General features: G+C 37.1%; 1 protein-coding gene across 1 annotated transcript; it reads right to left on the bottom strand.

Annotated features, from left to right (window-relative positions):
* Positions 1–3,754: 3,754 nt before the first annotated feature.
* Positions 3,755–8,064, bottom strand: LOC133715944 (rho GTPase-activating protein 5). The gene is made up of 5 exons (XM_062142646.1): positions 7,262–8,064; positions 5,922–6,042; positions 5,701–5,820; positions 5,141–5,371; positions 3,755–4,540 (listed from the first exon to the last, which is right to left on the bottom strand). Exons 1-5 carry the CDS (start codon positions 7,729–7,731, stop codon positions 4,034–4,036), a joined length of 1,449 nt encoding a protein of 482 aa, XP_061998630.1. The 5' UTR covers positions 7,732–8,064; the 3' UTR covers positions 3,755–4,033.
* Positions 8,065–12,593: the final 4,529 nt, after the last annotated feature.

Raw genomic sequence — 12,593 nt, 5'->3', positions numbered from 1 at the left:
CTAAACTGTTTAATTTAAAAAATTTGGACTAAACTATTTTTCATGCAAAAGTATGAGGAGTAACGAGTATTTAATCCAAAAATTATTTTGTAATTGAACATTATATATATTTTTTCATTACTATTAATATAGGGGTCTAATTTATTTTTTCCTTTGTAATTTAAGAATACAAAATAGATCCCTTCAAAAGAATAGGAAGAATACGATTATATGATTTTTGTATGTGAGGCCACATTTTAATTATTCGCCTCAGGCCTCCAAAATGTCAGAACCGGCCCTACTAACACGATTACAAGAGTAAATTCAGGTCCATATTATATTCAAATCAACTTGAAGTGGTGAGGTCGTAAATTTTGAATAATTTTAAGGGGAAATGCTCATTTACCCAATTTTAGCTTAAAATTTGCCCACTTGCTCCACTAACTGTTTTTTAACCCCGTTTACCCAAAACACTCTAAGGGATTGTTTACCCAAAACACTCTAAGGGATTATTTCCCTAACACCCAATTAATTCTTTTTTATTAATTTTTGGGACTTTTTTGCCCTCTCCTTCAATCTCTCTCCTCTTAGTTTCTCTCTCTCTCTCTCCCCCTCACCGATTTCTCTCTCCTCCCCCCTCACCGATTTCTCTCTCTCTCTCTCTCTCCAGACGACGTCGGATCTCTCTCTCCCTCCCTCCATCCCTCCAGCAGGTCGCCCAACACGCCGGCTCTCGCCATCGCCGCGCCAAAAGTCGTCGTCGTGCTCTCCGCAGCCAGGCTCGACGCCAAGCCGACGGTCCTCGTCTCTTAGAAGCTCGGCGAGGCCGGGTTTGACCTTCTGAAGGAATCGACGACCGCCAGTAGAATCGGGTACGTCTTCGATTTGCTTCTGTCTCTCTCGCAGGCGACTGATCATCACGGAAATCGCAACTTGATTGTATCTCCGGTCCCGGGCTGCAACCGGAGTCGTTGCTATCGGAGTCAAATCAGTGTGAAGGCAAATGGTCAACCAGAATTGTTGCAAAATGACTGGAATTGTGGCAAAATCGTCAACCGGAGTCGAGATTATTGGGGGGCAATAATGTGTCTTAATTGTTGTAAAGTCTCTATAATTGTGTTCAGTGATATTTTCCTTTGTGTTTAAAGACTGCTTCTAATGTGTTTGGTATTTCTGATATATTATTGGGGGGCAATAATCTGTTTATTGCTGGGCAATAATCTGTTTATTGCGGGGCAATAATATATTTGTTTTGTTAATTTTTGGAGGAATATGGGTGATCCTTTTGTTGTTAGGTGCATTTATTCTTGTTAAGAGGCCACCCGGGAGGCCTAGGGTGAAGCGGTTCAAGTGAAGTGGAGAGTGTGAAAAAAAAAAGCCAATTCGTTGTGGTCTTAAATTCACCAAGTATTGAATTTGAATACCTGTACTTTTGTAAACTAATTTAAAACCAATAAACTTTTTATGACCCCCCAATAAACCTAATTATTTTGGTTAATGAATCTAGCAGCATTTTGTTGAAATGACCTGTAATAAATGAACCACAGTTAAGACATTATTGCGGGGCAATAATCTGTCTATTGCCTCCCAATAGACCACCCCAAAAATCACCAGTTTCTATCATTGACAGATTATTGTACTTTAATAAACTCAAAACAACATAAGACTTATCAAAACTCTAATTTCAGTGATTAATTAACCACAGTTAAGAAATTATTGGGGGGCAATAATCTGTCTATTGCCCCCAATAGACCATAGTTTTGACGTCGTCCGAGACCTGCAAGCGAAGCCCAGACCCGATTCTGGCGTGGAGCTTCGGAGTTTCCCGGACATCTGACGAACAAAACCGGCGAAGCCCAGAGGGGTTGGGATCGTGGAGTTGGATGGCGTCATCCTCTGGTGGTACGACGGTGGGACAGAGCAGCGGCGGTGGAGGCCGACATCGACGGTGGAGTGGTGGGCGTGGTGGCTTAGAGAGAGAGAGAAAGAGAGCCTGAGACGAGGTTAGAGAAAAAGAGAGAGAGAGAAATCGATGAGGGGGGGGACAGAGAGATATGAGTGTAATTTGTTAATTAAAATGAGGGCAATACTATCAAACACTGTTAGATTGGATAAATGAGGTTAAAAAACTCTTGGTGGAGTAAGTGGACAATTTTTGGCCAAAAATTGGGTAAGTGGTCACGGCCCCTAATTTTAATATGGTGCGTTAATACTCAAGTTCTGCTATTAAAATTATCTATACATTACGATGATTAGGACCTCATAATTAATTAAGTTTTTTTCTATGACACATAATTAATTAAGTTAACACACGAGTTTTTTACCATAATCATGCTTTCTATTTTCTAATATTAAAATCGATTTTTGTGGAGTGACTAGTGAGGACTGTAGGGACATCTTCATACGTTATTGGTAACCTATAAAAATATTATGTACGGTGGCAAACACTTCGGCCAAACACTTGTACGGTGCTAGTAATAACAATTAGTTAAGAATCAAAAAGCCATTATCAGATTCACTGATTCTTAAAAAAAAAAGAGGGACAAAAGGATGTTGTTAAAAAACTGTAATAAACTAATTAGCAGTATCTTAAGGCAAAGATTGTTAAAGATCCAAAGTCAAAACTTCGTTTATTGTGGAAAGGCTTGGCATTAGTCATTACTTACGTCATTTCCTATAGTACCCTGTGTGAGAGCCTATGGTAATTAAGCTGTTAAACCATATATAGGAAGCCGACCCATGTTTGAGAAAGTTAAATGAAGTTTAGTACGTACGGTTCGGTTCAGTATCATCCGGTTTTCATAAGAATGAAGTGTAAATCAACCCCACAAACACACTTTCGTGGCATGTTCACTTACTTGGAATGAGAATTGAAAGAAGTAAATGATTCCGGTGTATAAGTTTTCCTATTGTTTACTAACTTATATAGGTGTTGGAATACGTGTGGGTCTCACCTCATTGTCAAGAGTCGATTCCTGGATAACCCGGAGTTTGATACCCAAGGGGGATATGGGTTTAGGAGTCAAAGTCTAAGGAATGTTTTTTTTTATCCAAAATTACCCATAACCCTAGAAATATATATACCTCTCTCATGAACATTTATTTTTATAGGGATATTTTAATAACCGAATTAGTTTTAATTCCGATTCATGAACATTAGTAAACAACATCAATTGTAATAGGTTGTGTTCCTATTCTGATTCCATATGGTACCATAACATCTTAATGAAAATGAAATATTCTCATACTAATTCCTTCATTCTCTCATTCATGTTGTCTCCAATTCATACCAATTTTTTTCTTCTTCCATTTCAGTTCAATCTTAGTTAGGATTCCGTTAGTTTGATGCAAGTAAGGGCAGTTTTTTGGTTAATCGGTGTCAAAAGCCACCCCTCGGATGTTCCCACACTGTACATTGTTACTAAATTGTGTACATACAAATGATAATGTAGTTACGTTTGTACACTATTCCAGAGTTTTTCAGAAAAAATTATTGAATTCATATAAGAAAAAAAAAGTAAATAAATAAATTTTCTTAAAAGATTATGAGTAAAGAAATAGATTATTTGTATTTTTCAGTGCAGATTTCGATTAACAACTCCTCATTGAACGTTTAAGAAAGAAATATAGAACTTGATGCAACTAGATTAAGTGTAGAGAGCTGTGAGCCTAGCAGGCATTTTGGGCTCCAACTTTGAATAAGGTTGATTGTAAGGCTTGGGCCAATTGGGCCATTAGTACAACTAATTCATTTGCTATTATTTGCAAAAGGAAAAAAGAAAATACCCTTTTGCATCACAATCTGCAAGAGCACCAACCTTTCACTTCAATCAAAATCTCCATCACTGTTATTAAACCACACAGAGTTATGAATTAAATGGTGCAAGGCTGTCCTTGAAAGAGTCCCACTATTTAACTAGACCCCTCTAGTTAGTTCCTTCCAAACATTTTATCTGACTAGAGAATCAACCAAAACCCTGATATCTATACTAACATGTTTTACACAAACCACAAACATATGAACAAATGCAAATACTTCCCAGCTTTCTCATTTCTATGCCCAAGCTTCTCCATCTCCTCCCCTAGTATTTACAATCCCAACATTTGCAGTCTTCTTAGCCGGCTTACTCAACTGAAAGACCGGGTGGCTGCACAGCTTCCGCACTCCTTTCCTCAAACTTAACCAGTCTCCAGCTTCATATCCACCTGATCTACAAACAGTTTCCGAACACTCAAGTTCATGCTTGCTAGATGGGCTACTATTGGAATCGGATTCGATTTCCTCTTCCTCATCACTCATTACAGGAGAGCACCAAAGTTTCTCGTCAATGCAGGCTTCAGGTATGTCCATAGTGGTTGTCCTCAATGAGTTCTCCTGAACATGTCCCATAATGGAATAAGGAAGATCATAGTTGCGGTTGGGAGATTTTGAGCAAGATGAGCTCTGCGAAGCCTCAGCAGCAGCTGATTCCTCTCTTTCGCGCAGGATCTTTAAGATTAGTGTCTTGAGGAAATTCATAACTTGCACTGCATGTAGCAGTGCTGTTAAAGGATCTGCCATCTGCATCAATAACTCTTGTTTAGCACTTAATAAGAAAAAAATTTACTTGTTACCACCTGATGATCATACATCCACAGTTACCACCTGTTGTAAAACTGTATTACAGTGCATTCTGGCTAGTAAACTTCCCAACTTAATAGCAATGGATAATTGTATTATACAAGCATAGCAAAGCCTTTTTACCCATATTAGCTACCAAGAAAAAACCATTTTTGAAGATGTGGAACCTCTACTCATCCTTTAATGGGTGGTCCAAGTGAACCCCAAGATTCCCAGGCCTACACTTGACCTAGGCATCAGGTTAATGACAAGGTATTATTATGGGGTTCAACCAGGGAGTTCCATCTAAATTGTGTTATCTCGAGTACCGACTCCTGACCAACTTGACCCACCTCAGAGGCTCAAGGAACAACTGAACAACATTAACTGTATTTATCTAAGAACTCTAGGACAGTATATATGGTCAGCAACAGATCTACTTTTTGGAGCATGCCTAAACCATCAGATTGACCAATTCTCAGCATGCATGAAGTTTCAAAGAAGATATTGCCACAAGTAAAACAGCTACAAAAGACCATGCCTAAACCAAAAGCAACAAACCTCTGTCATGTTCGGAGCAAAAACCATGGCAATGTTGCGAGCATTCATCTTATTGTGTTGTTCATTCTGCGCAACATCTGCCATCAAATTGAGGGCCCAATCTAGCAGTGATGCTTCCGTTGCAGGAAGTGACTTTACAAGTCCTGTGCAGTCATCTTCTGTGTTGCAGTGCATCACCTGTTCTGGTGTAAGAGAATCAAGTACCCGTGTCGGAAGCTCTCTAAACCATGCCTGCAGGTGTAAGAAGGAAAGAGGGGTGAGCAGCCATTAAGGATAGAAAAGAAAAATATCGAGAACAAAACAAAGAAATGAAAGGAGAATGAACCCAAAAGGATGTGGAAGAAGAGTTCTGATGCAAAAAAAAATGATGGGTTTAATTCAAAAAAGTTTGTAGAGGATATTGACATTTCAGAATTTTTAAATGCTTTAGGAGACAACTTAAGTCCACAACAATTTATCAAAACCAAACACCCTAAAGGAGGAACCAATGCCCACATGCTTCAAAAGATATACAAAAGCATGATGGAGGGGTTTCTCTTATCAATGTCAAATATGTTTACCTTTATTAAACCTGCTAAGCAATGAACATCAATTCCATGTGGCACTACACCACTATTCAACTGGTTCCGAACACGCTCTTCTTGGCTATTTTCAGCATTTATTCTGAATATTCCTTCTGCCTTTAGGGGTGACAAGAATGAAAGAGAACTTCATATTTCATTAGGAGGGCCAAGAAGCATACAAGTAAAAATTAGGTAGTAAATCAGAATGAGCAACTCACTTTAAGGCCTCCTCCTGCGTACAATCGCTTTTGCATCATAAGAAGTATTGTTGGCACACTGTTTCCTCTATCATCATAAGAACACTGCATCGACTTAGCAGAGACCCCAAACACACTAGCACTAGATAACAAAAAAACCGGTGGCATGCTATCAGTTGTTAGTCAAAAAGGGGGGGGGGGGGGGGGGGACACAAGTACTGATATTAGGTTTGAAAAGAATGAAGTAAGACATATTCAAATGGATAAATCGGAAAGTTCCATCTAGAAAAATCCATGTAAATCATCAACCAAATCTACATTAAGATATTAGTTAAGAAATTTTGCAGGAAAATTTGCTGAACTAAGAAACAGTTATTCACATGGATCAGTAGATCTAGTGTTTGTGCTACCCTATGCAAATCCATTTGCACAATCAGATAGATTTAAAGTTGAACAATATTTGCCACTGCAAAATGAACAAGGCAAATGTTTTGCATCGATGATTAGAATTTAGAACCACCACAACTGAAATCCTTCATTGTAAAAACCATTTTTTTTTTCTAGGAAAGAAGAACAGCCACTCTATTTTACTATCCCTCTTCTACCCAGTAAAAATAGATTTGAAGCAGAATAAAGCAAAAGCTACAGTAAGCAGCAAAGCTTATTAGGACTATATACATAGAAGTCTATGCTAGAATTGCATCATCTCCCTGCTTCCCATAAACCTCATTTCATTATATTTCATCCTCTAAATTTCCTCCCCAATTGTGAACTGCAAAAATAACAGCAATCTATACTATACAGCCAATTTTCATGGAGTAAATGAGAACTCTGTTCTTGGAGATAAGGGTTACTTATACTTGAAGGAATTTGTCCCTAAAAACCTAAAAGAGTTCTGATGGTTCTTATTAGCATAAACAAGGGAATTGAAAACCTTGTTCAACCCAATTCTCTGGTTAACAAAAAGAGCCCTTTAAACCCAATAACTTTTTCTTTGTTTTTTCTGGACCATCAAATACCAACCCTACCTTGTGTACCCAGAATCAAAAAGACAAATTTTTACAAGCCAGGAAAGCCCCCCGTACTTAAAAATCACAAATTTCAGCAACACAAGCCAAAGGAACACAGAAATTGATGGCCTAGAACTGTGCAGAAGAAAACATAGGATACTATCAATGAAAAAGTACACAAATCATCATTCAAAGTCAAAAAACATGCACACACAGTAACTCCAATTATGTACTTAAATTTTGCAAACTTCCAAAAAGGCCCAATATTTTCCCACCCACCAAAAACCCAACCTCAAATTCAGAAACAAAAAAACAAAAAACCAAAATTGCAGAGAGAGAGAACCAACTCACCTAGCACTAGGTGCCTTCCTGGGAACCTCAGGCTCAAGCTCAGTAGGCAAACCCAGAAACCCATTAAACCTATCAAAGGTCACATGCGAAACATGCCTCACCTCGGTAGGTGAACTTATATCAAAGGAGGACGCCACGTCGTCCGTCTCCACACTGCAAGTAATCAGAGACTTCCTCAGAGCAGCCACCAGAATATCCATGATCGCAAACTGGTTGTTCTGCGGCCCACTACTGTTAAAGCCTCGACCTTTATGAGTCCCATTGGCTCTGCTCATCGGACTGAGAAATGGGGTCGACACCTCACACGATTCTTCTTCATCAAATTCAGACCCTTTTTCGTCTTCCTCTTCTTCTTCTTCTTCTCTCTCTGTTTCGTCTTCATGGTTTTGGCAGAACTGGGTCGGAGGAGCGACGGTGAACTCGGTGAGTCCGACGAGTCCGCAAGATTTGGATCGGAAGAGACGAGCCATTTTTGCTAATGGGGAATGCCGAAAAAAAAAATGAGGGAGATGGAATATAAAAATGGGAAAAGGAGGGTTGCTATTTAGAGAGAAGGTGAGGTGGGTTTGGTAAAGAGGGTTGCTTTAGAGAGACGGTGTAAATGATTATAAGGTTGAGCGTGGTGAAGATGAAGAAGCTTCACTTTTTTTCATTTGTTTTCTCAGAGAGATGACAAGTAGACAGGCGGGGATGAGAGTGAGTGTGTGTGTGTGTCTTGGAAGTTACTCAAGTGAGAAGTTTAATCAGATTAAGAATGATGGAGATAATTGAAAAAAGAAAAATCGAGGAGGGCCCTGGCTCTAGGTGAAGGCTATATCCCCCCTTTGAAGAATCCCCACTGCTTTTTGGTGAATACAAACAATGGAGAATGCGAGGTCTTTTGAATCATTCAATTCTCATTATCTCTGACATTTGTTGGGTCTATGTAATCCGACCAAATCAGGCACATAGAGTAGTACTCTCTCGAAAATTAAAAACTTGTGTTTTGGAGTTATGGTCATTATCACTATAATCTTTTCTATTCATTGAGACTCTTGATTCCTCTATTTAATTTATTTCGTATTTGTCTTCATTTACTAATAGTATCTCTCAATTATCGATCTCATGCTCTTTTCTTTCTCTTGTTTCATTTAGTTAAGACATAGTATTGATAATTCTAAAAAAAAAAAGACATAGTATTGATAGGCTAGCCTCATATGGAGCTATTAAATGAAAGGGTTATTATCACAAATGATACCTGAACTATATCTCAATCTTATCGATGGTACCTAAACTTCAATTTTGATCACAACCAGTACCCGAACTTTTCGATTTCATTTTAAATAGTACCTAAGGCCACATTCGGTCACTATTCCGGCCAAAAAAGCCAAATCTAAAATATAAAAAAATTAAAAAAAAATTCAAGGCAAGTCTATTACCAAAAAAATCATCACTATATATGATCGCAACCCTTGAAATCATCAAAGATCATCACTATGATTGCCTTTACATGCCATTTTTAGTTGGAATAGTGACTGGAGGTGGCTCTAGGTACCATTTAAAATGAAATCGAAAAGTTCAGGTACTGGTTGTGATCAAAATTGAAGTTCAGGTACCATCGATAAAATTGAGATATAGTTCAGGTATCATTTGTGATAATAACTCTAAATGAAATTGCAGTTTTAATGGGTGGTATTTCAGGTGTGCAAATTCAGCATGCACCACGAACTTGTAATACAGTAGCACACAGGCTAGCTGCTTAGCTTTCAAAGCAAATTAGCGTGAGGTTTGTTTTCATCAACCTCCCGAATGTGTACATGATGTAATACATGCAATATCATACTATTTAACTATCAATGAAATTCAATATCTCTTTATTCAGAAAATAAATAGGGTAGCTATATATGAGGTGTAAACTAGGGAAATACATGCTAATCACCATGACAAAATCTCTTCTCTGTCACCAGGAGATTTTGAGTTCGAGTCAAATACTTATAATATTCTCCAAAAATACAATGAAACACGTGATAAATATATTATGCCTGTGTATCTCCATAAAATGAAAGAAAAATACCTGATACTGACCAAAAAAATAATATTCAGACTAAAGAAAGAGATTAGAAGACAGTGACCCAGTCACTACATGTTGTATAAATAGAGTTCAATGACACACATGATAAAAATTTCTGCCTATGTATTTCCATAAAATAAAATAAAAACTTAATATAGACAAAATTGTTTTATATTTTATCTATTATTTTAGACTAAAGAAAGAGATTAACAATCACTGTCTTATGTTGTATAAATAGACTTCAATACAACAGTATGCTACCAAAGAAAACAGTATATAATAGTATGGTATCAAATTGGGATTACATTTTAAAAAGTGCTTTTAAATTAATAAAAAAATATTTAAAAAAGTGTTTTCAGTGAGTTTTTTTATTGGAGATTCCATATATACAAGATGGATGTCTCAGGTGAGTTTTTTTTTTTTTGACAAAGAGTAAGCAACTAACATTAAATTAAATTGAAGAAAGGTTATGAACCTAGAAACTGGGTTGGAACAACAAACAAACAAGAACAAGAAAGAACAAAGCAACATAAAGCAAACTCATACTACAACACAAACACAGAAACAGAGACAAAAATAACAAGAACTCAAATCAGGTGAGGGCCAATCCATCCTCAAGTGAGTTTTAAAACACTTAAAATTAACTTTGAGAAGAGTAAATACTTTTAAGTGCTTCCTCTTACAAAATAATCTTACCAAATATAAAAAGCACTTTAAACAGGAATTGTTATTTGGAAATTTGATTTATTTGGGTAAAAATAAAAAATAGTACATGAACTATACCTCAATCTTATTGATGGTACCTGGATTTTATTTTTTGTCACAACCAGTACCTGAACTATTCGGGTTCTTTTGTAATGGTACCTAGAGCCACATTCGGTCACTATTCCAACTAAAAATGGCACGTGAGGCGATCATAGTGATGATCTTTGGTGATTTCAAGGGTTGCGATCATAGTGATGATCTTTTTGGTACTAGACTTGCCTTGAACTTTTTTTTTTTAAGTTCGGGTACTGGTTGTAATCAAAATTGAAGTTCAGGTACTATCAATAAAATAGAGGATAAATTCATGTACCATTTATGATAATAACCCTTTTTTTTTTTAACACTTATTTGGAAATTTGATACAGTTCCTTTCACGGGGTATGTTTGAGATTAGGAATTCGTATACTTTTGGAACCTTTTGGTAAGAGTGACTGAGTGAGGACAAGGAAGAAAGAAAAAGCTTAGAAAACGAAGCAGTGTGGATTTATGCAGCATCTGAAATGGGACATGGTCGATCTGGCTGTTTTTGTTTTTTGCATGCCATCTCCCACGGACCTCACAATCGAGTCACATGGCCACATGCCCACGTATGTCATGTCCCTTCCTTGTTCCACTTTCGTCATTTAATTTGACCGCTACATACCACCTCCACCCCTCCACCTACTCCTCCACCACACCACCACCCTACGTCACCACCTATCGTCGATGATGTTATTGTCGATTTAACATGGTTACTATTATTTTCTTAACTTGTAATATTTGTTATCAACACATCGGATATAAGAATAAAATCTCACGTGAAAAAATATAAACTATATCCATAAGTTTATAGAGTTATGTCACTCCATCTATTGTGAATTGATTTTGAATGTGAAACTCAAATTATTTTATCAGTGATAGAAATGGAATATCTTCATTGTCGTGAGGATCGGTCCAACGTAATTGAATGGTGGAGTCTGGGCGGCGTTTGCAAACCAACCGGCCTCAGCCCGGCGGTGTTTTCATTCCTAGCCCGATGGGGTAACTCCCATTAAATACAAAAGGTCGTGCGGCACGTGAACAGGCCCATGCATGTCATGCCAGATGCAGCAATATGTCATTAGATCCAACGGTGGCCTCTTATTCTATGGTCCCCCGGCCCGAACCTGTGTTATAAGCTTCACATGTGTTGCCCTTTACGAGTTACGACTTGTCACAACCCGACCTTAACAGGCAAATCAGAAGACACGTACAAGGGAAGAACACCTTCTCTAAATTGAACACTTGTACTTCACAAGTCACAATGGAACAACATTATGTGCATGTACGGCCCCGTTCACATGGTCACCTACTGACCAAATATCATTTGGTCAGTCACCGTTCGATTGAGATCAGACGGTTGACAGCTCTCATCTCAGATTTCATTACTTAGCTGTCAACCGTCCGATGTCAATCGAACGGTGACTGACCAAATAATATTTGGTCAGTAGGTGACCAGGTGATCATGACTGTGTGCATGTATAGAAAAGGTTAATCTTTCTACTTAATTAACTTATATTATATCCATTTCAAGGTAAATAGAGTTCGATTATTTCTGGATATACACACACACACACACGGAGTTCATGTATATTTTGCATTTTTTGAGATTTTTACGTCCTCTTCAGTGATTAATTTAGTTGTTAGTTGAGACTTTTTATTATTATTATTATTATTATTATTATTATTATTATTATTATTATATGTATAATAAAAGGAGAATATAGTGTCTAAAATGATGTGATTTTGATAGATCAAGATTCTATTTTCTAGGTTTCATATAACTGGAACATGTTGTAGAATGTTAACAACTATATTATTATCTACTACTGGTGTATAGAGTTTCTAATCATAGGGATATTGATAAAAAAAAAAATTACAAATTATAATATAATTCCAATATATATATATATATATATATATATATATATATATATATATATATATATATATATATATAAATCTTTGACATTCTGGTGTCATTGTGTTTACTTATTGGCGCCGATATATGTAGTTGCTTCAACATATAACTAAAAGGGTGTGTCGTCACATCAGTGTTTAATTTTGAAACTCTCGATCAACACTCGTTTCCCACTTTCGCTGGTAGAGTAGTAGTAGTAGTAGTCATTGTCATTAGCCCATGAATCACAACATAATTAATGTAAGTTGAAACTATATTGACTATATAAGTAGAAACCCTAGGAAACTATAGGTCTAATTTTTGGCCCTAATTATCCCCTAGCTAGTTTGCCCTAACTAATTATACCCTCCCTCCATGCAGATAGACTCTTTTAGCCAGGTTCAATTCCTTAGAACATGCAGTACTGCGCAGTCTGCGGCCTTTAAATTAAATGATCTTGTGCTATTTCTAGGTAGTCATTTACTACGTACATAGATGATAATTACAGCTCCAGCACCCTACTGGTCCAAACATGCATGTCATGTCATATATATACACATATCAAAGTGCATATACCAGTGATTGAATAATAATCACGA

This window comes from Rosa rugosa, chromosome 6 (genome assembly GCF_958449725.1).
Source record: "Rosa rugosa chromosome 6, drRosRugo1.1, whole genome shotgun sequence".
Lineage (NCBI taxonomy): Eukaryota > Viridiplantae > Streptophyta > Magnoliopsida > Rosales > Rosaceae > Rosa > Rosa rugosa.
Note: the sequence above shows the minus strand (reverse complement) of the source record. Positions and strands in the feature narration are given on the sequence as shown.